Raw genomic sequence first — 24,385 nt, 5'->3', positions numbered from 1 at the left:
TAAGGCTCTGCATGGCTTGGCACCTCAGTACCTGTCTGAACTATTATCGCCCTACTCCCCACCTCGCAATCTTCGCTCTTCTAATTCTGGTCTCCTAACTGTCCCCCAAGCCCGTCTACATTGTATGGGTGACAGGGCCTTCTACTGTTATGCCCCCAAGCTCTGGAACTCTTTGTCCAAGGATATCAGAGAGTCACCTTCTCTAAACTCCTTCAAATCCAGACTCAAAACCCTCTTCTTCAGAAAAGCCTTTACCTAACTGGTTCCATTCTTCACCCCTCTGCTCTTCTTAGTACCACCATCCACAGTCTCCTCTATATATTGTAATTGTGTCTTTTCTTGTGTATTCTTCTTATTTATTGTTATTTTCATCCTGTAAAGCACTTTGAGAAGCCACCTTTAAAGGCACTATATAAAATAAAGTTTGTTTATTATTATTATTATTATTATTATTTATCTACGCACCATAAATTAAAGTGAATAAAAAGCTAGAATGTAAAGGTTTTAAAGCATGATTTTAAAAGGGCTCACTGACTTGCCAAATCTGATACAGCCTGAGAGTTCATTCCACGGTCCTTGAACAGAACTGCAAGCACATTCTGGCAGGTTTCTGAGCCTCGTTTTGATAACTGAAAGAAGGCAGAGTCTGAAGAGCACAAACGAGGTGTAGGTGTGTTAACAGAGAGCAGCTGAGTTCTGAACATGCTAATGCTTGTTAAAAACTTGTTTGAACATGCAAGCAAGCAATGAATTATCAAGTCTGTGGTTTAAAAGATGAATACTTGCAATAGCTTTACTGAATTAGAAAGGAAGAGATATACAGAAACGCGCAGTATTACGAAAAATAATAAAAGACACCTCCACAGCATAACCCTCAAATGCAAGGATAGTGTCAAAAATGATTCCATGATTACTGACCTGTGTACTGTATATGGGCTGACTCCCGTGTCCGGACCACGAGTAGTCAAACCGAGGCTGATAACTTAGTGGAGTTAATAAAGAGAAATAACCATCGTCAATCTTGTCAGACATCAGATGTTAAGTTATTTTAGTCTATAAAAACCTGAAGATTGCTCACCTGAAGGCTCACCAAAAAGCTGAGTCTCTTTTCTCTTCTTTTCAGCATGAAATAAAACACTACTTGTTCCTTAAAAAAAATTATCTACTGTACATTCTGGCAAACCAGCTCCTAATCCGTCAGAAATTTATCATTGATCCCATATATTTAAATAAGCAAATAAAATGAGGATATTGACTTTTCTTTTATTTTACAATAACAGTAGTATAATCTCTTAAAATCTATTCAAGTATTGTTTTATAGATAAAGACACCTCCTAGCTTTGTCTTGTGCTGTTATTTGCAAGTTAATTGGAAGCTCGGGTATGACATTTAATTGTCATTCCTTACTCAATATATAAGATGCCCTTTTAACGTGCAGGGTGTTTAAATATTAGTAAGCTGTTGAATATATTTTATGGGCTGCCTAAAAAATACAAGTTCAGGACATAAAGTACTGGAACCAGGACAATGTGTGGTTAAAGATGTGAAGTTAAACTAAGAGTGACCAGTTACTGTGTATACTGAATTACCTGAAGTTCTTTCACTGTCCACCGGGCGGCAGACATATCATCTATAGCTCTGTAGTTTATATTTACATCGTTACTAAAAGCTTTACAGCAAGGGTCTCAGATTAAATTCCTGGAGGGCCTAGCACTTTCACAACAAGAACTGAAGGTTCTAACCCTTTGTAGTGGCATATTGTAGCATTAGGTTTAATTAATTATATTCCAGGTTGTTCTTCCATCACAAATTTATAAATAATTTAACTTTTAAATATTTTTCATCTGGAAACCAATTTAATCAGTTCTAAGACAGAACAGTAAAGAATTAACGTTTTTGCGCTTGGTGCATATAAATTTGATATATGCTTGATTTGGACAGAATTTGAAAAATTAAAAACATAAATTGGTGCTGTGGTTTCAGTTCAAAAAGGAGCAACCAGATACAGTCCCAGACTTAAAGGAATGTCCTACACTGACAGGTGAAAAGACCTCAACCTTCTTAGTCTTGAGACTACAAGGATTCAAGCAAAACCCTTGCAGGCAATAGATATGCAATCCTTTGGACTTCTTTAGTTTTAACAGTAAGACACAAACTAGGGTACAGGGCTGTGTGGAAGTATATTTAAACAAAAACAGGAGGCAGATTGTGAGACTGTGGAACAAGCTGCCCAGCCATGTTGTTGAAACTTGTACCTTGGCTTCTTCAAAGAAATGACTGCACAAAATCCTCATATCAATTATCTACAAGCAACTAAACAAGCTATGTGCGCTGATTGACTGTACTGCCATTTCACTTCTGTAGTCTCTGCCATCCTGATGTTATGTTATTGATCATGGCCTCAGTTTTAATGGGTTTCTTCAAGGCTTTGTCCAGACTTGAGGACTCTGCCAGGGTAACTTGGCAGAGGCTAGGGGTTAACAATGCCAGAAGGAATGGTCTGAGAGCCAGCTTTACGGTGGCTCCTTCCAAGCTTAGGTTGATCGTTCTGATCAGGTATTTAACATCTGCTGCAAAGGATCTCAGATACTCATTATTAAGCTTTCTCTCCTTAGCCTGTCTCTGCTGGCAGCATATTAGATGCATTGCACTGCTGAAACATTTTCCCAGAAAAGTACTGAATAGGTCAGAGCTGGTTCTCTGCTGAGATCCAGAAAGAACTGCTGCATTGGTTCCTATAGTTTCTCCGTTTGCTAAGCAACCATTTTATCTGGGTCCCATCCATGGAGCAGTCCCCACTAACCCATCGAGGCTGATCTCTTGAGAACGTGTAAGTCCTTCTGGTGCAACAATCTGAGGATAAGATAAGGCTGTCAGCAGTAAGACATAGCTCAAGGAACCCCAAATCGAGTTTATCATTGGAACTTTTCGCCACTGAGTTAGAAGCACGTTGTCCAGTATAGCTGCCCCCAGGTTTCTGTTAGAAGATGTGGTGAAAGGCTCATTCACTTCTGGCCAGGGTTAGCCACTGTTGCTGCCATGATTTTCATACAGTAGGGAGTTCAGGCAAATGTTGCAGCCTAGGCAGTTATCTAAGTGGAGCAGTACTTTTCTGGAGATTGCCTAGCAGTTCATAGGCACTGTGTAGCCTGAATCATCCCACAGATACCTTTGCCGCATCCGCATTCCCTAAATCTGTGAGTCTGCTCACATCCATCAATTCTGACAGTGCCACTAGTGCTCACCCTGAGGTGTGAAGTTACAGGTGCTCCTCTGCTGCTCTTTGCCTCCTCTTCTCTGGTGTCTGCCTGCTAGGACTCATGCCAAGTTGTCATCTCATTCCCTGCTGACATGGCTGCGAAGGGCTTTGAAGAATGAACACACTGTAGAACTCAGCACCTACTCACAAGCGCAGTGAGTGCTCCTCATTACTGCAGGAAAAAGACAAGCAGATAACACTGCAGCATTAACTCCTTACCCCCATTCAAGTCCAGAATCCTCAGCCAAGAAGTGCACCCAGGTTTCAGTACCCATTCGAGTCCCTAACACCACACAACATCAGGCTTTCCAGCCAGCAGGGATAACTATGGTAACTCCTACTATAGGCAGTGTCCTTAGTGTTCAGAGTTTATTTGTCCTATACACAAGTGCAATGAAATGCGTTACTTTGCACGTATGCTCCAATAAAAAGAGAAAAAGTTCCTGCATCCTAGGGAAGAACCCCGCTTCTTGAATCAACAGCTCCCAAAGAACAGAGGCTACACTTGTGTCCCAAAGTCCCTTTGGGTAGCATGTAATTGTTTTATTCATAATAGGAACGTCCATTTGACTTCTCCTCCCTCATCACCACATGTCTTCTGAGAAAAAAGAAGAAAAAGGAAGAAGGAAAAACACCCTGATTATGGTTCAAGACAAGCTTACAAAAGGATTGAACATTGTTACACTTTTTGCATTGTGAATCAATAGTTAGAGGTCTGAGATATCTGGCACATTTTTCCAGAAGCAAATTGAATGGACTGAATTTAGTGTTCAATGAATGAAATAAATTGGGATAAAAACAACAACAGTTCTGCCTGCTAAATCTAATATATGATTCAGGCTAATTATTGTTAAAATCACCTTTGCTATTCCTTAAAATGTCAGATAAAAGTAACCAATTTCTATTTTGCATATAACAGATATGTATGGGCCTTAAAATACCAAATCGGGTTATGATATAAGCTCTATATAGTAATCTATCCCATGTAACTAACCGTAAAGTTTGTTTCGGAGTTTTAAATATAATACAACCTGTGGTCGGCTTGTAATGCACATAATTACAAATTAAATGTTCAGATCTGTGTATATAATTAAAACGTACTGTTTTGCCTGTCTTTTGTATACTTCATACAGTTCGAACCGGTCGCTTGTTTTATTCCCTATTCCCTGTCTTCCCACACATCGCCTTCCTGTTTCTTGGTCTCCGAGGGGATGATTCATTTGAAGCAGCCTTTTCAAAAGTGTCTATTAAATGACGTCATCGTGTCATGTCGACTGGCAATGTGCGCCATTTTGAAAAAAAATCACGGGCAATTTTAGTGGCTCTGATTCCCGGCTCTTTAATCTCTTTCTCTTCCCCATCAGCAGCTTTGCAAGCCGAAAGAAAGCACGATAATAAAATTCGAGAGAATCCTTAGCGACGCCAGATCTGCTCCAGGAGGACGCAATGGCAGGTAAGATAGCAACTTTATTGCAGGAGGGGGAGAGGCCTCTTGCACTCCAAGTGCGGCCTAGCTGCACTGTTACCAGTGCATGAAAGGCAATGGGAATATTGCAGAAAAATCGGGACTCATGCTGTGTGCTAAACCTGTTAAAATTGTATTTCATTATAGGAGTCGGAGGAGGGAATGATTTTCAGTGGTGTTTCTCTCAAGTAAAAGGCGCCATAGACGAAGATGTGGCGGAAGGTAAGCTTGTGAGTGTGTTTTTCGCTGCATGGAATGACATTTGGCAATGTGTTTTTCGGTGTTTAATTAAGCGCCTTGCTGTGTTGCTCGGAGCACAGATCACTGTCAGGGGTTATATACGGACTAGTACGGTTAGATACTTAGAGGGGGAACATTCTTAAAGTCGTTTACATTGCATAATGCAATGCAGTGATCAATGTCCCGTTTGCTATCTCTATATTTCGAACCAGGGACAAGTTTCTTTTAATTCGAGTGACGTCTATGTGCTGCGTCCAGACTGATGTATTATGTGGTGTTTAAAAGGGTGGAAAAAGGCTCCAACGCCTAAGAGCCTTGGAGAACATTTTAACGATAGCTCTTTGGCGTTTATCCTTTTGTATTTTTATCTTTTAGACAATAACTTGGGTGGGCTTGACAGAGTAGTAAATTTTATTTAGATCACTCTGTCGAACCGAGGCAGGGCCTCAGCTATTTGTGACTGAATCGGTGATTTTAGCTTTCTTTAGAGCTGGGTTAGTAATTTTGCAGAGAGGAGAAATCAAATAATTCAGTGGATGGTAAATAGCTAATGTTTCTCTGAGCGTAAAGAAAATGTAAATATATTACCTTATGTAACACTTAATATTGATTTAATTCATAAATAACAAGTCAATGACGTCAGATTTAGGATATTTGTAATATTCTCAACATGCTGTGCAGATATTGTAGCCAAACTGAGTAACGATTAGCACGTACATATGTAAAGCCATCTAACGAAACGATCTCTATCTGGCTGTTATTCATATAAAAGATGAGTGAAAACATAAAATAAATGAATTAACATTTATTATTAGTTTTAATATGGAGAGTTTAAATAACATCCTGTGTATGTTAAAAAAGTTCACTTTTTGGTTATATAGATAGATACCCAAAAGTCTAGGTAGTTGTGTACTGTGATGGATTTGCAGTGCTAGCAGTCCACATTTCAGCCATGCCAAGAGCTCTAACAGTATTTCAGGAGGTGTACCCACTGTATATTACATAACTATATTGTATAACTTTGTATATTACAGTACAAAACAATCCAAATGTAGCTTAAAATCTGTTTTGTTTGTTTCAAATGCAATTAATACTTCTCAGTAAACAATATAAGTTAAAGAAATTGATAGAACAGGTTTAATTATTTGTTATGGATAAGCTATGATACTAAATTATAGAATTAGTGCATTGTAGCAGGATGGTAATTAAGGGGATTTCAATGGGTGTTTTTCTCATCAGATTTTCTTAATTACACACAATACATTTTGTTTAAGGAAAAGTGCTTTTCCTGATCATTGCAGTTACCTATAGTGAATGTGAAGTCTGAATGATGTTAATTCTCACTTTTAGATTCTGCCATTTTAAAATGACCGACAATAAAGCACCTCTTAAAAACACATTTGCAGTTTGGTTTTGGAATTGAAGGACAATTTGGAATGCGATCAAATGTCACACTATAATATTGTGACTTTCTTTGTAATGTTTTACAGTATTTCACTAGGGAAGAAATCATTTTAGCATTGTATTCTAAGTATGTTGTGTCATTTGTACTGAATTTGTAGGAAGATTTTGGTACTTTTGTGACCCTTTTGCTTTCAAAATCATTTGGCAGGTCAGACAAGGCTAAATCGTATTGCACTTCAGAGTGAACTGAAAGGTACAAATATTATTTCATACTATTAGGGATTAGGAATGTTGAAATAGTTTCAACCACTTATTGTGATTGTAACTATTTTGTGTAGGAATCCCTCTATATTATCAAATCAGAAATTCGCAGGCTTTTTAATGTAGGCTGTATGTGTTCTACCAAGTAGATCTCCCTGGTGTGTAAAAAAAAATACTTTCCACACCATTTTTTATTCCTTTATCAGGTAAACCAGTTAAGAACAAAATCTTATTTACAGTGATTTCTTGGAGAAGCCATTTACACACTAATGCATTTACTATTATATCATTTGAAGTACTGGGTGAGCCACCTGTTGACAAAAAAGTAAGTGGCAAATGAGTAAAGGCACGTATATCCTGTTCATCTGGATTGAGGTCATAATCATCACTTCATTTTTTAGCATAGGTGCACGGGCATGTCAACACATACCTTTGTTCAGGAGGGGTTCAGTTATCATGTCCACATTGTGTCTGCGTGAAAGAAAAAAAAATGTGCATTAATTTCTTCACATAATATAGTGAATTGGTCATTGAGTCTTTTTTGCTGCTCAGGTGTTAACTGATGTGCGAACCATCTGTTAGCCAGCCAGCTGTTAGCCCTTCCCAACACTTATTGAAATGAATAAAAAACAGATTTATACACTGGTGTGAATAAGATCTATTTTCTGGTTTAGTGTAAAATCAATCCCTTAAATGTGGCATTTAGGAATACAGGTATCATAGTCTTATGTAAAAAATATCAGCATATGTATGGTTTTGTCTGAACAGTGTCATTCAAGGACAAAACGTTAGGTTAGCTACATTTCAGTTTGGGTGGGTTATTCTGTATTATTGTTTGTATCAGTGTCCCTTATGTCTCATAGTGTAATTGGTGTTGATGGTTTGCAAGGACGTAGTTTTAATTTAATGTGGTAACGTGGAAAATGGAAATCCATTGTATTTTCTGACAGTTTACTTTTTATAAAGTTGGATGTGATTTATAACTTGAGGTCTGAGAACAGAAGAAAAAAAATCTGTATTCTCTTCTGTTTACGTTTTTGCTAAAATACATAGTGGAAACCAGTTTTATTGTTTAGAGTTTAGGCTTCTTGTCTATTATTGTAACAACTATTAGGCTTGTGCATGCATGTATCTAGGTTTTAAACAATACTTCTTGGCTGTTTAATGCATAAGTCTTAAAGTTAATCTTTAAATGTTTGATATGGCAAGCAAAATTATAGGGTTCATTATTGAACACTGCATAGGACAAGTACATAAGACAGAGCAACTTGTTTTCATTTTTTAAGAGATTTACATTAGAAATGCTTTTGGATGGCATAGCTCTTATTTTATTTTTGTCTTGGTATGTTTTATGATATTTACAAAATACACTCAGGATGACATAATTTACAATGGTAGAAAGTGGTATCTTTTAGCATGTTGTGAACTAGCAGTATGCCTTAAAATAGAAACCATTTTAAAGCAAACTTAAATTATGAAGTTATTAAAAATATAAATCTACTTGTAAATATCTTGTTTAAAGGAAAAAGAATTGATTAAAAAAAAACTTGCATTTTAATTTGCTATGTCAGCTGGGCTGTAAGAACAAGAATTGATTTCTGCACTGCGGTTGGGAGACCAGTATATGTGACACAGATGGCTTGAAATTTCCTGTTACAAGAGGTGTTATCTAAGGAAAGGCATATGATGCATATGGATAAGGCTTACTTCTCCTGGATTGGTTGGCTGGCAGATCTGTTAGTGATTCAGTGTTTCTGGCTTGACCTGAAGAGGAAAACAAGGGGAGCTGCCTACCTCCATGATCCCATAGAAGAAACTAAGGCTGATTTGCTGCCTGATTCTCTCAGCACTGGAGTGATTTTTTAATACCTTTAGAGATGCTCATTTTAACTGAATGAGCAAATTTTAACAAAATGTGGGATTTAATGGTACGACCAAATGTAGCTACTGAGTTTTGACCTGCTACACTGTTTGTTTTAATAAAGAGCAGATATTTGACATGGAGTGAGCTAGCTGAGTCCCATGCAGGCTCTCTGTTCAGGTGGCAGCTTGGAAAAACACTCTACCGTTGCAGCACTGTAAATGTAAACTATCGTTTTGTCATGCCCTTTAATTCTGTTTTGGGGCATTTATGTGGTGCACATTTCCTAGATGCCTGCAAAACGTGGACTAGAAGGAAATCCTCCAGAGGAATGGGTATCTGGCCCATCCATATTGTGGCCTTTTCAAATAAGGGATCTCAGCTTATGATTTCTCCTTCCAGAAGATGAAATGCTTTCCCTGCAGTTTGTTGCAGGCATTTAAATCTTCCACTCCTGGAACAAGTACACTGATGTCAGCTTCATCCTTTGATCAAGGTATGAGAGCACACTTAATGGTTTTCTCAGAGCTTGACCATGTGGATCAATATGCGCTACCGGGCTACCCAATAAAGGCAATGAAAGTGAGGGAAATTTTAGAATTTCCATCAGAACGAACTTGCTGTTTGTGATCGAAATAATGCATAATTTGCTAGGTTTCATTAATCAAAATATCTCATTCATTTACTACAACATTGTAAAACATTGGGTTCAAAACTGTTTTTTAGGCTTTAAAGTGTGTAAATTCATTTTAACATTTGCTAAAAAAATATTCAGTCGGTGCATAGAAGTAATTATTTTGGTTCCGTAGCTGGTAGAAGTCTGAATGTGCTTACTCATTTAACACAACATATATATTTAGCACAGGCTTTCTATTGCTGTCTCACGAATCATATAAGAAACGTTCCATTGTTTATTAATGATCGCTTTTTAGAATATGGATGTAGTCAAATATTAAATTAACATATGTAATGATATTTCTATAAAGTAATATCGCTTAAAAAGAATGCAATAGGTTAACTTCCTGCTTGAAAACACAGAAAACATTTTTTTCCAGTAGATAAGACCACACACTTGCTTTATAATTAATATGATTTAATATACGTTTTAACAATCCATCACTAAACTTCAGTTTTTCTTTTTGAATTTTTAATGTTTTTTTATTTTTCTGTAAAGGTTCTTTCACTTCAAGGAGCTTGTAAATATTAATGAAGATATAATGAATTGTATCTCCAGGTGAAGGCTGCAAATGTCAGGCATGCTAGGGAAAAAACATTTTGCTGTTTAACTTAAACAGTGTAAAGGAGACTTAACACAGGCATCAGAAGAGTTATCTAGAGTTCAGGTCTAAAAAAAGCCTTTTCTTCATGTTTCCTGACTTAAACAATTGTAGACACTACTGCTGCGGAATGTGAGTACATAAAGAAAAATTAATCTGCTCTGTGTAGGCCTTTAAACAATGCAGTTAAGCACAATATAATATTCTAGACTGTAGAATTTTTTCTTAAACATTTTTAATTTGTATTATGATTGAATTAGCTAATCCTTTCAATGAAGTTGTAAATTTGTGCCAGGGAATATTAGCTGTACTTGTTAAGCCTTCTCATATTTGGGCTGCCTAAAGAAGCTTTATTTTCCACCTTCAGACTGACCAAGATTTTGGATTCCTTCTGATATCTATATATTTTTGTCAAATCAGGCTGCATTTGTTGTGTTAATTAAATCATTGCAATTGTTTTAATCCAAAATAGTGATTAGAAATAGTATTACGTACTAACTACACGTAATAGTAGCTACACGTAAATGTTTTTTTTTTAAATTTTAAAACCCAAAGTAGTAGAAGAGTATTAAGGGTACTATCCTACAGTATTTTGATATATGCTTCCCACTCTATAACTTGTTCCCATTGTTCATGTGGACAATGTTCTATGTATTTTGTGATGGGTACATGTTTTTAGTCTTCCTTTGTAAAACTCAGTAGTTGGCTATTTTATATAATTGTCCTTTTAAAAGTTATGCCCTGGATTTCAGCAGTATTCAGTGATTGGGTTAAATGGCTGTCAAACATCAAAGGAAATTCCAGGTCAGCTTAATTCCTTTGTGTAAAAAGCTAGAGATAAAGCCACAATTAAAAAATTCAGCTTTTAAAAGATAAAATCTGTGACATACATGAATCCTTCTTAAAAAGGGTACATAAAGTGTATTTAATCTTTGGTCCGTCGCTTCTGTTACCTATGTAAGTTTAATTTTAAATTTTTGAATTTGATTTTTTTTAAGTGAACCCTGCCTCTCAAAGCAAATCTGTTCTCGACTCACCAGGTGTGCTTTTATATATGAAGTCCATAGCCTTTTAAGTCTTCTCCTTTTTACTTTTTTCAACATTATTCTCTGAGAGGCATGGGAATAAATGTGAACAGAAAAGCCTTTTTTCCTTTTGCCAGCTGACTATTTACAGTCCGGAAAATTAGAAGCAGAGAATATTTATAGTAATTGAACAGCTTTGATTCGTGGGACACTGAATGTCTGGGGGAGACATGGCTGCCAAGTGTCCAGCAAAATGTCAAAAACAGTATCTGCTCTTGAAACTACGATAAGAATGGTCACCAGTGTTGAAGAGCAGTGAAAGAGCATTGTTAACACATTCATTTTAAAGAGCTCATTTGCATTAAAGTCGACATCATATGTATTAGTTCTACTTCTTGTTGTTGAGTCTTAAATTCTTAATCATAATTTTCTTGAGGGCAGTAGTTATTGGTGCCACAGTTAATATATAAATTATTGATCTGTCCTAAATTTCCTAAACATTATTATTTTTTGTGAATTAAATCATCAAATTAAATCCCGGTTTGAAGTCTCTAGTTTCCCTGTTTGGGGCTCCATGTGAAAGTGCTTTTCCTTTAGTGCTAGTATGGGAGATGATCAGAACGTACACTGCTAGAGCATCTTTTGGGTTTGTGCATTAGACAAGCCAAATCAGAAGAAGTGTTTTTCTGCAATTATAGAGAACTGAATGCTCTGTAAAATGGTGAACTAAACACATTCAAAGTGCTTCCAGTACTTTGTCTAATTGGCTGGTTGTGCCAACAGCACGTGTCTCAACAAGTTTTTTTTTTTCTGCTGCTCTTAATATCAGAATAGTTAAACTGTCCAGTTTTAACCCAGGACTTGCTGATTTCCTGATGCTTTTGATTAAGAATATATACATTTTTAGAATCAGATGTACTGACTTGAATTAAAATTGTGTTTAAGGGGTATTTATAAAATTAGTTGCTTACTGGCGAGTGTTTTTCCATAAAAGTGCCATGAACAAAACCTGTTTCACATTGTGAGAGATTTTAACCGTTAATTCAATATTACATTTCTTATGTTCTTTCAAAATTTGAATTTGTATTTGAATTACATGGTGATATATAAACAAGTTAAATGTAGTACGATTGATGAATTAAGAGATTTGAATTTATTCTGTGATCTGTTATGTTTTTGTTACATCCCCGTGCGTGTCCGTGTTTTTGTTTTTTTTCCCCGCTTCGTGTACTCAGGTACCCCCCCCCCCCCATTGGTCCATCATTACACCATTGTTTCTGTATTACATCATCTTCAGTCAGCTTCTCGGCCAATCACAACTCAACTTCTTCAGTATTTAACTGGGAGCTTTTCCGAATGAAGGGGCCTTTCGCTCAGCTTCGGTTCTGCTCAGCTTTGCTATTGTCTTGCTTCAGCTTCTCTTCGTTTCCGTTTGTTTCGCTTTGCGTTTCCGTATAGCTTCAGCTTTGTTGGTTTGTGTTCGTCTCCTCGTACTTTTGTGTGTTTGTATTTTCCTTCATTTTGCCATTACCTTGCCCAGATGTGTCCTATCAACCTCTGTGCTCTTTTGTACCCTATTCCTTGTGTCTACACTCATTTTCCCTTATTTGTATTCGTAGCTCACTTGTGTATTTGTGTGAGATTTTGTGTAAAGGGTTAGTTAAGGTTGTCAGGTACATTGTGCAAATGTAGTTGGTCTTTGAATTAATAACACTAGTTTAGGACAGGTGAGTGCCTTTTGTCTTGTATGGTTTTGAGTAGTTAGTGAAGGTTAACCAGGGCGTTAGAAGACGCCGAAGACCAAGTGTTTCGGGTTTTTTATTTTGGTAGTTAAGTCAGCTTCCCCTCACTTTATTAGCCAGCTCCATTTTGTTTATTTTCTTTCCTTTGGCACCGCTCTAGTTCCTTTTCCCTATGTGTTATTGTGTCCTATGTACGTACCAGTCACTTGTTCACTTTAAAATAAATCCCTTTTGCACCAAACTTGTTGTCACGCTTCCTAAGTCCCTCACCAGAAATCCACCTGCATCCAAATCCATCCTAAATGTTACACCCCTTTACTCCTAGACACTTGGGGTCGTAACAGTTTTGCTTGATTTTGACTTTAACTAATGAACAACCATAGATCAGATAGAAATTACTTATTTTCTCTTGTTGCAATTTATTTTTTTCCCTGTTATATTAAAGAGTACATGTGCAACTAAATAGATTTTGGTTAGTCAGAGCTGATCTTTTATGTCTTATCTTTACTCTGGGAGTTCTTGGATTGATTATTTTTAAAGTCAGATACAGTGCAAAGTGTAAACATTTCTCATTAAAGTTGTGTGTACATCATAGAACAAGATAATTGCTGGCCAGGATGGTTATGAAATTTCTGTTGTATTTGAAACTTTCTGTTTTGAGACTGGTGAGTACCTGGTTTGACAGTGGGGTTATTCCAAAAGAAATATGTTGAATACTAGACAAACTTTTACTTCACCATCTTTATTTTTGATGCAGTTTTATACATGTATGGAGAGAAATGATGAATGAAAGTTAAATGAAGTTTGATTGAAGACATTTTGTTCATGAGTTAAAACCCTTCAAAGGTGACCTGGTTTTGTCTGACTTAACAAACATTACCGGTGCCTTTATTTGGATTTGTCGGTGTTTTAAAGCTTATAAATAGGATAGTGCTGTCATTCTGTTAATGTGTATGTAGAATTTAAAAAGCTTATGATTTTGGGGCCCTTGCCTTCACCAAGATCAAGTCACATATCCTTAAATTTTTTGTAAGCTTTATATGTATTGTGCACTACATCCTTATCTACATTTCCTGCAGGTTTCATTTTGTGTCCATTGTTCATGGCACAGCACACAGTTGCATAAGAAAGTTTGCAAACAGAAGACCATTCAGACATATCCATTTTATTTCTGACAGCATGGGTAGTTTGTACCAGACACCCACCACCCTCAGTGTAAAGAAGTGTCTCCTGTTCTTGGTTTTAAATATACTTCCCCTTTGTTTTTCTTTGTGCTCTAGATCTTGCTTCAATGATGACCATAGAGTTGACTCTGACAAGTATTACAAAGGATTAGGTGAAACTTCTTAAGGAAGCACATGCACAACAATTTCACATAAACTAATATTTATTATATGTCAGTGGTTCTCAAATTTTTTGGACCAAGTACCACCCCTGATCAACCCAAAGCATCCAAGTACCACCTACAAGTCATCTTCTCATAGGAACCACAGAAAATCTCAATGACCAACATGAGCACGTGCGCGCACACACACCTCTAATAAAAATAGCACTGAGCACTTACCATTTCAGTGAGAAGGGGGGGCCTATTTAGTCGAGCAAAGCCTTGCAATGTCAGGGACGAGGGCAGTGAGCTTCAAATGCAGATCTGGCTCAGCATCCATTTTGTTGCGATACTTTGTCTTGATTACAGTGAGAGCAGAGAAGCCTTTCTCACAAAGGTAGGTAGTAGCAAAAAGCATCAAAAACTACACAGCCTTTAATGAGAGGGCTGGGTATTCACTCTGTCTTTGGATCCAGAACTCCAACAGTGACTGTCGTTTCAATTCTGACATCAAAGTCGCATCAGATGATAACTTGGGCAGCTTCTCTTGTTCAGAACAGGTCAGATCCTTGGGTATTCCTTCGACATCAACAGTAAAGGGGTTCCTGATCCACTCTGGTGTGACCTCAACTGGAAAATACTCTTGAGAACTGTTCTTCCAATGACCAGAGGTGCACTGCAATCGCATCATGAACAGCAGCATCAAGTGCCACAGCATATGTGTGCAGATCTCCAAAGTTGGGAAAGCAGAGATATCACTTGTGTTGATTTTATTAACAAAAAGCTGCAGATTTTTCTTCGTAGCAGTGATCTTGTCAGACACGTCAAAAATTGTTAAAGAGAGCCCCTGCAGTCCCATATTCAGCTCATTCAAACATGAGTATATCATCCAGGTAGGCTAATTTTACCAGCCACACTAGATCGTCAAATAGACTTACCAAGGTAGATTGCTGGTCATGCAAAAACATCTGTACCTCAGAGTGCAGTTCAAAGAGCCTTGTGAGCACTTTGCCTCTTGATAACCATCTCACTTCAGTATGTAGCAAAAGCTGCAAGTGTTCCCTGCCCATTTCATTACAAAGCACACTGAACAGACTTGAATTCATTGGTCGAGCCTTGATAGAATTCACAACTTTGACAGCAGAGTCTAACACAGATTTTAAATCCTCAGGCATTTTCTTGGCTGCCAAGGCCTCGCGTTGGATGCTACAGTGCATCCACTTCATATCTGGTGCAACCTCTCTAATTTGTGCAACTACACCGCTGTGTCTGCCTGTCATCGCACTAGTCTGTACAAACTCCAATGCATTTTTTGCAGTCAATGCCAATCTCTTCGATAAATTCATTCAGAAGCTGAAATATGTGCTCTCCTGTAGTTCTTGTTGGTACGGCTTTCAGAACAGAAAGTCCTCATGGGACATACCCTCAAACTCGTATCTAACATAAACGAGCAAATTGGCCAAATCATCTACAAACTTATCAAATTGCAGTGAAAAGCATCTGCTCATCTTAATGTGCTCTGTCAGCGTACGTTTGACATCATCTGCCTTATCAGTAATTCTACGAGTGACTGTCATTCGAAAGGGCCACAAGGTCGAGCTGTTGATCAGCTTTTTCCCCACACATAATACGCATCAGCTCTTTTGCAAACGGTAAACAAAGTTCTTCACCAATAGTGTGGGTCTTACCTGCTTTAGCAGTCTGCAAGCTTGCATGGTAAGATGCTTCTTGGGCTTTGGAAACTGGAGTGATAGTTCCTTATGGTGGACTTGCGCTGCTTCAGATCTTTAAGTTTCCTTTGAAAAAACTCAACAGGCTTATCCTTCAAGAGCATATGTTTTGTGGTAAAGTGCCGCCTCGGATGTTCTGGCTTAATGCTTTCATTGCTGAGAATCTCACAGCATATGACACACTGTGGTCTTGGCTCTTCCTCTATCCCGGTGTAAGTAAATCCCAAACAGTATCGTATCACCTTGTAGCCGTTTTCCGACACTTGCTAACACTAGCAGGTTCAGGAGCAGAGGTAGTGTCAGTGGCCGATTATATAATCCTCCTTGTTTTCAACAGTTGTGCGTGAGCTATCGGAGCTGACATCATTACTCTTGGCGTCTATTCCTTTCAGCAATGACATAATATTTGATTTTTGCAAGGTATTCATTTTTAATCAGTTGTTCTGTTGGTGAATGTGGTGCTGTTGGAGAAATTTTTCCCCGTTTCCCCTTAAAGGCAGTCAGGAGTCTGTCTCAGAAGTTAAAAAGTTTTTATTTAATGCGCATGGGAGTGAAACAGAGATGCTCTGTGTATTTTTCTCAAACTAACCTAGAACATGAAACATTTTTCTCTTATCCATCATGCTTTCCTGTGCCTGCTAGATTGGCAGTGTTCCAAAATCACGCACATTCTCCTACCTCCCTGTTTGCTGGAGATAACTTTTTTTAAATATAATTGGCCACTTACGTTCGTAGCACACATTCCTATACAATGGTATAGAATTACAAAGCTCTTGTGTCCACTCAAGTATTAGCGCACTGTATCATCGTAGCAAAGTACATAGGCTGTGTATTTGACACATAAACTAATTTTATTAAAATAGAAAATATGAAAACCTGTACCAATTTTTCAGTGCACATAACAAATTTCCAGGGTCATGTGGTGTACCACCTGGGGGCACATATGTGTATGCAGGGCTGTTAAAATGAAATTGGAACAGCAATCCTAATTTCTCAGACCGATTATTACATTTCGGTAACAAAATAAGTTCATTGACATCATATATAATAATTTTACAAATTTCATATTAAGCACAATATCATGAACTTTGGTGAAAGTAATGTAAGTCGCCATTTTGCCACAAACTTGCATGCAAGTTCCCACGAATTGTGATGTGATGCGGAACTTCCTTTCCTTCCTCCACCTTGCAAGACAGTTGTAACATGAGCAGCGTAAGGGCTTATGTTGTGTTGTGGTCACATCATGTGAGGGTGAACCTGTAGCAAGGGTAGCGAGTATGGTCCCGGGACTAGATGACTGAATTCAGCTCTGTGCTGTGCCTTAAGTAGAATGAAACTTACTGGAAATGTAAATGTAGGGTATGATATATAAATCTAAATCTGTATAAATCTAGGTTACAAAATTTGGCATGGCTGGGGTTACACGATTATTGCAGTTTTAGTAGATTTAATGGTTTCCTGATATCCATCCTGCTGTCAATTAAAGTATTTTACGTCGCTCATCCTGCATCAGCCCATTTCCTGAATTGAGTCACTGCCAACCCAGGTCAGCCCGCTCACACTCAAGGTCAAAGCTCTTCTGTGAAAGGGGCAATAAACGGTCGCCTGGTTATGGCTCTTCCATAACTGGCTTGAGAACTGCCAGATATTGGATTTTGAATTTGCAATTGGCAGGTGGTGTGAAGTTTTTGTTTGATCCCTCAGAAGCAGACACGTTTTTGATGTGAAAGGTACTTAAAATTAAAACCTGTTACTGTAGTATATTTTCAAGACATCTCAAGTGTTTTTTCTTTTGCTTTGTTTTTGCAGCTGACATTATTTCAACAGTTGAATTCAACTACTCTGGAGACTTGCTAGCTACTGGAGACAAAGGGGGACGAGTTGTCATATTTCAGAGGGAGCAGGAGGTCAGATGTTTGAAGATTTTATATTTAATACATGACTTACTGAGCAAAAATAAATAAGCAATTAAAAGTGAAAAATGCCTTAAAAGAGAATTAATTGTAGCTTTTGTTAATTTGCCTTAACACAGAACTGTTTCATTTTAATACTCTTTAGTTTATTTTGTTCTTCTGTTTTTAGTTCACTAATCAGGATTCTTTTGGAAGAGAAGAAACTTTGCTCAGTTTCTTACAGTTGTAGACATTTAAATTATTTCACTGTTGTAGTTAATGTGTTTACTCTTTTTTTCAGAGTAAAAACCGACCTCACTCAAGAGGCGAATATAACGTTTACAGTACTTTTCAGAGTCATGAACCTGAGTTTGACTATTTGAAGAGTTTAGAAATTGAGGAAAAAATTAACAAAATTAGATGGCTACCCCAACAAAATGCTGCTCATTTCCTGCTCTCTACAAACGGTAAGAGGTGAAACTTAATCTTAAAATGTGTTTTTACATTTGATGTTTGGAAATTGATGACTAAGAATTCTGTCAACTTTAGTTAGCTTTAGTTTCTTAAAACAGTAAATCTCTCTTGTTAAATGCATTTATTGTGTGGAAATATTGTTAATGTTGTTTCTGTTTCTGATTGATTATAGTTTGTAAAATAACCACGGTATGTTAATGTCCCAGTTTATGAAGACTTCTATTAAACACTCTTTCAGATAAAACTATTAAACTGTGGAAAATAAGTGAAAGGGACAAAAGGGCAGAGGGCTACAACTTAAAAGATGAAGACGGAAGACTGAGAGATCCTTTCAGAATCACATCACTACGGGTTTGTGTGCCTTGTATCGCAGTGTAGAGTGCTCCAGTCCATTTTGCTTAACTGTTCTGCAATTTTGTTTCCTGCCCTTTCTTTGGAGCTAGAAAACTTACTTTAGTACATGTTCATTCTGTGGGACCACTGGAACTGAAATATTTTCTTTTGCAGGTACCTGTTTTGAAGCCCATGGACTTGATGGTAGAAGCAAGCCCTCGAAGAATTTTTGCAAATGCTCACACATATCACATTAACTCCATTTCAGTAAATAGTGATCATGAAACCTACCTTTCTGCAGATGACTTAAGAATAAATCTATGGCACTTAGAAATCACAGATAGAAGTTTTAGTATCCTTTTTTTGTGGTTGGCAAATCTGCATATGGTTTTTAAGGGAAGTGTGATATAATGAATGTATTTTTCTTATTCTTTAAAAAGTGGGACTTCAGAGAACTAGAAATAGTCACATGTAAAATATAAAATCTTAAGGATAGCTTAATCCTAATGCATTTTTTATGTTTATCAGAATATTGTAGAGAGACTTCTTATTTCAGTAGCCTGTGGGAACTGCACTTCATTGGTGAATAAGTGGGCTCTTTCGTATATGTTTTGGGATAAGATGTTTTTTATTATGACTCGACACAAAATGGCATTCTCTTGTAAAAACTAACTTTGTTTGCAGGTGTGTTTATGTTGTGTTAAAGCAGAAATTAAACATTTATTTTGTTAGGAAAATGTTTCGTAAACGCCAGTTTAAACAGTTGTGTGTTCTCTATGGAAGATTAATTAAACATTACATTACTGGCAGGGATAAATTACAGTAACATTAATTATTAGCAGGAATCAGGCTTCCTTATCCCTTTTCACTAATTTTTATTACTCCAATGAGACGAGACAAAAGTTCTGTAAATTCTTATATCTAGAAAATATATTTTACAACTTGCAGTTGGTTTATGATATTTACGCTACTGAGACAATCAGAATAAATGAAATTGGAATAATCTGATGTGCATTGATAAATGTCGGCTATTGCTATCAAGCAAAGAAAATCATTGGTATGCTTCTAGTTTTAATTTTGAATAGGTTTGTAATTGTGTGCACTGCCATTTTGTGATAATTATAGTCCTTCATATGAGAAAATCAGACATTGTAGATATAAAACCTGCCAACATGGAAGAATTGACAGAAGTCATTACAGCGGCAGAGTGTCACCCACATCACTGTAATGTATTTGTGTACAGCAGTAGCAAGGGAACTATACGGTTATGTGACATGCGTGCAGCAGCCCTCTGTGACAGACATACAAAGTGTAAGTATCTAATAATTGTGGTATATAAATGCTTACATAGCAGCCTTTTTTGTATATCAGTTGCTTCTTTCACAACCCTTGGCCATCGTAGTAATGGTATTGCAGGACTGAAGTTTTTTGTTTTTTGTTAACAGTAAGATTTTGAAATCTTACATTTGGATGAAAAAGCTTTTTCATCCAAATTTGGATTAGAAACCTCAGGTGAAAATTTAATATATAGTAGCATGTAATTGGTTTTGCGAAACTGAAAATAAATGTGTATAAGACTTTTTGTTTCCAGGCATTCATATAAGTGAAACTAGGTATGAGAAGGAAAAAAAGTTTTACCTCAGAAATCTACATTTCCAGTCAGCTTTTGTTCATCTGCAGGAACATTCTTACGGGGCTTTATCTGAAGCATAGTGCTTGAGACATTTGTAAAGTTCTTGAAATATTAAATTTAGTACTGTATGTCTTTACTTGCAAATATCTGCTAAAGATCTATAACTTTTAAGAATCTCTTTCCTTCGTTTTTAGTTTTTGAGGAGCCTGAAGATCCAAGTAGCAGATCTTTCTTTTCAGAAATCATCTCCTCAATATCCGATGTTAAGTTCAGTCACAGTGGCCGTTACATGATGACAAGAGACTATCTCTCAGTCAAGGTGTGGGATCTCAACATGGAAAATCGACCAGTAGAAACTTACCAGGTTTGTTAAATTGCCGTGCAATATGCTAATCCCAGGGTGTATCTGTACATCAATCATGTGTATTTTAGGTTTGTGAATGTTAATGAAATATATTATACATTTTAATATTATGTTAATCAGTTTAGTACATCTCTTTTGAAAACTACAGCTATCATTTTTTTCCATTTAACTTTTTGCTTTCCATGTTTTAGATTTCCATGTTTTTTCCTAAGTATACAATGAATGCACATTTACATACTGAAAGCTTTCTTGATCATATATTCTATGACTATATAATTCCAGAATTTCACCCAAGAATGTAACTGTATCAAGATTTCAAAGAAGGGTTTTGTGTTTTACAAATTCTTAGAGTAACTTAGAAAACTGTGAAGCAGGGTATTTAAATGCTTCATGTTCCCTTCCTGGTCATTCCCCCGTTACCTCTCCCTCCCCTTTTGAGTTTTAGCCTATATTGTTTTGTAAATTCCAACAGAGAATCTATATAAAATACTAATTCAAATATGAAAGACTGATTTCTATATAGATTACTGGGCAACAGTGATCCTTTTACATTTTTGCCTCATAAGGTTTTATCTTTGTTAAAAGCTTTTTGTTTTTATTACAGGTGCATGAATACCTTCGTAGCAAGCTGTGTTCATTGTACGAAAATGACTGCATTTTTGACAAATTTGAGTGCTGCTGGAATGGTACTGATAGGTAAGCTGTGCATCTGAATAGATGAACGTGGAAAAAGACATACTATGAATATTAATATTAGGCTGCTCATTTTGTTTCTCCATGTAATGAATGACAAGGCATCCTGTGCTCAAAAGGACTCAGAACCATTTCACAGATTTCTGTTAAATCTAAATCCATTCTTAAGCAATTTTGGATAAAATAGAAGAAAGGTGAAATTCTGCACCTTCCTAATTTGCTTTATTGTACTAATATCTAGCGGTGCAATCATATTTATCACAATAAATGGATCAGAAGGGTTACAATGGAACAATTCCAATTTTCCTCTTCCGAGCACTTAATCATAGGTTCACTTTTTTTTTCCTCCTTGTAGTGCTATTATGACTGGCTCCTACAATAACTTCTTCAGAATGTTTGATAGAAACACCAGGAGGGACATCACGCTTGAAGCATCCAGAGAAAGCAGCAAACCACGTGCCATGTTGAAGCCACGCAAAGTGTGCACAGGTGGTAAGAGGAAGAAAGATGAGATAAGTGTTGACAGTCTGGACTTCAACAAGAAGATTCTCCACACAGCCTGGCATCCGAAAGAAAACATCATTGCAGTAGCAGCCACCAACAACCTGTATATATTCCAGGACAAAATCAATTAAGAATGGCTGTTGTTTGAGGGCAAAGTCTTGTTCTTGCATAGTTAAGCCTAGTTGTTTATCTGTAAAAGAAACGGCCTTCTTGTCCTCCTAGTGAAGAATTTGATGCACTCATCTCCTTGTTTAGCAGATGGAGAAAAGAGGGCCTGTTTCTTTGAGTCAGTGGTGTATTAAGCCTTCAGTGGGAGGGCACAATCAAGGGTTCTCTAACCAAGAGAGGGCCAAAAGAAGCAGAATTGATGGACAGCACTCAGTAGAGGCCAAATGCTCAAAACAGTGTATTTATTTAAGTCTGAGCCTTTTATGATTTATTGACCAAATTATGGAACACCCAAGGAATGACATTTTGTCAAACTTGTAGTCTCTTTACTGTAATTTTGGGCCTTTTTTTAAAAAGAAATTTGCTTGATGATGCCTGTTAACATTCCTCCCCTGGCCTTCCTCCAAGGCTCTGGTGTTTTACCTTTTAAGCACTTACAAGAGGTCTCGAGTTTGGTCAGTGGACAGGTTTTTTTTTTCTTTTTTCATGCATAGTAACATTTACTCACTGACTGTATCTATATAACCACACCATTTGGTGTCAACCACTTAATAAAAGTAACAAAACCTTTAAAGAGATGTGTTTTTAAATTTTGAAAATATGTAATAAATTCTTATGTTCTCTTTTATTGCTTTGCATGTATTGACATTGTGGATTCAAATTACAATGGAGGGGGAAAGGCAAAACAAGTTAGTTACCCCACTGGCTATTTCAGTAGCATGATTAGGGAGGACAAAATCTGAAGTACTTGAAGCTGCAGAAATACCATCGGAAGCTGGTTGTCAGTCGTGTTAATTGTAAAAATAACTGTATATATATCATTAGTTCCAAATAATGGTGTAGGCTGATACCACAATAGAAAGCAATAGGCAGTAATAAAAAGGGAACCTGCAGCCTTAATACCTTTCGTAATGTCTTGCTAATAAATTTTAAAGAATACCTGTAATAACCATAACGTTACATGTCCAGTTGCACCCAAAATGTTTTACTAAGTACCATACCTTATGTGCATTATTTTTTAATAACTTTTTTTTAACGTTATCTCCTCTCAGAACATTATATTGCTGCTATTAGTGGCTCTACGTTTGTCAAAATGACAGTCAAGATTCTACAATCGACAGTAATGCAGGTAGTACACACTATTTAAGATATAAAATATAATTGTAAGTGCTGAGTGCCTCCCTTTCAGAGAAGCTGGAAAATAGATTACCATTCTGTTAATAAAAATAGGCATTACATTGTCACTAATACAAAATGGAATGCTAGAGCAAGGATCAATACATGCCCCTTATTTTCCAGTGGGATGCCACTTTGGTTAGCATTGTGGATTGCAAACACTTAAGTTAAAAAATTAAGGGTGAACAGTACAAGTTATCAATATATTGTATATTGGTTGTGACACTATTTTTAAAATCAGGAACTTTCTGGTCATTTAAGCATTCAGTCTGACCTTGTTCCCTGTTGAATAATGATGCTAACATGGTGGAATTGTATACACTTGTTTGATTTTTTTGACCAAAGTTAAATAAATTTTAATTGTGTTTACCTGAATTAGAACTGTTTATTCTACCAACTTGAACACCCATTTGGTTGGATTTAATTACATGGGTAAAATCGGCTTTTCTCTGCAGTTCAGATAAATGCTGTGTGCAATTTTAAATGTTTTTCTTTGCGAACTGTTATTTTATACCACAAAGCCATATGTATTAAATCATGTTACTACAGACCTCTTTACTTTTGACCACCTTAACAAACAAATCTGTTATGACAGCATGTTTTAATTCTCTTAGTTCAAAAATGAATCTTGCAGAATTATGTAACTGTTTTTTTTAATTCCTTTTAATTACAAAATTAAAACTATTATGGTTATGGGATAATAAAGGTATTTGTACATTCCAAGGAGTAAACCATTTTTGTGCATTTAAATGTCAGTACATTTGTCAAAATATAAAAACCTCACTGTCAGTATTTCAGTTTTGACCAATGGGAATGAATATGTGGTGAAGTTAGGTAAATCTCTGAAACTCCATTGCAGTCATGTTAAAAAAATTATCAATGCATTTAGCTTTAAAGGGGAACTGCAGTCCCAATTTCTCAGACTGGTTATTAAATCTTCGTAACAAAACTTCATTGACGGTAAAGAAAACGTTAATCTCAAAATCATGAACTTTGTGAAAGTACTAAAAGTTGCCATGTTGTCAAAAACCCCTGCTCTCATCATGGGTGAGAGTGAGAGTTTCCAAGAATTGCGATATCAAGCAGCTCTTCCTGTTTCCTGTTTCATCGCAGAAATGTTCCAACGTAATCTGCATGCAGAGATAACATATAAGTAGTATTTGTCAGCAAAACCATCTTGAAGTTGATAGCAATGTTTCTATTGCCTTAAAGAGATGTATTCACAAGCCTGCTTCTTTACAATGTAATAGGGGTGTTTCATGTCACCAGAAGCTTTGTTGCCTCATTCTGAATTTCAGAATATGGCGCTGCACATACCTGGAAATCTCTATTTTGTGATGTAAATTGAGGAAGTGAGGTTTTACAAGTTACTGTATACATTTTACTTTTAGTGTGGGTTGAAATTCACTCTTCAGTGCTGATTCTTTCTATCCTGCAAAATATAAAAAGTGTTGCAGTTCCCCTTTAAAATAGCTGTCACTAAATATTTTGGGACTTTCAAATGTCACTGACTTATTGCCATTTTAAAGAATCTGACCTCATAACGTGTACTGTACTGTA

The 24,385-nt window shown here is 36.6% G+C and overlaps 1 protein-coding gene across 2 annotated transcripts; it reads left to right on the top strand.

Annotated features, from left to right (window-relative positions):
- The first annotated feature begins 4,526 nt into the window (after nucleotides 1-4,526).
- ppp2r2d (protein phosphatase 2, regulatory subunit B, delta) lies at nucleotides 4,527-23,200 on the top strand. 2 transcript variants are annotated; one of them, XM_088917833.1, is made up of 10 exons: nucleotides 4,527-4,712; nucleotides 4,872-4,946; nucleotides 17,398-17,495; nucleotides 17,782-17,947; nucleotides 18,193-18,305; nucleotides 18,462-18,639; nucleotides 19,434-19,598; nucleotides 20,115-20,284; nucleotides 20,889-20,980; nucleotides 21,333-23,200. In XM_088917833.1, exons 1-10 carry the CDS (start codon nucleotides 4,706-4,708, stop codon nucleotides 21,610-21,612), a joined length of 1,344 nt encoding a protein of 447 aa, XP_088773959.1. In that variant the 5' UTR covers nucleotides 4,527-4,705; the 3' UTR covers nucleotides 21,613-23,200. The 2 variants fall into 2 exon arrangements, with proteins under 2 accessions (XP_088773959.1, XP_088773960.1); XM_088917834.1 differs by lacking the exons at nucleotides 4,527-4,712; nucleotides 4,872-4,946 and adding an exon at nucleotides 8,896-8,986.
- Nucleotides 23,201-24,385: the final 1,185 nt, after the last annotated feature.

Source organism: Atractosteus spatula, chromosome 5 (genome assembly GCF_055471065.1).
Source record: "Atractosteus spatula isolate fAtrSpa1 chromosome 5, fAtrSpa1.hap1, whole genome shotgun sequence".
NCBI classification, from domain to species: domain Eukaryota; kingdom Metazoa; phylum Chordata; class Actinopteri; order Semionotiformes; family Lepisosteidae; genus Atractosteus; species Atractosteus spatula.
This window is presented reverse-complemented; position numbering and strand designations above follow the sequence as displayed.

Bases quoted from the DNA above. Each gene is read 5' to 3' on its own strand.
- ppp2r2d (XM_088917834.1), top strand. From the start codon at position 8,896: ATGAAATGCTTTCCCTGCAGTTTGTTGCAGGCATTTAAATCTTCCACT. The intron at 17,948-18,192 runs GTAAGAGGTGAA...ACACTCTTTCAG, and splicing joins TTTCCTGCTCTCTACAAACG to ATAAAACTATTAAACTGTGG. The intron at 20,981-21,332 runs GTAAGCTGTGCA...TCCTCCTTGTAG, and splicing joins TGCTGGAATGGTACTGATAG to TGCTATTATGACTGGCTCCT.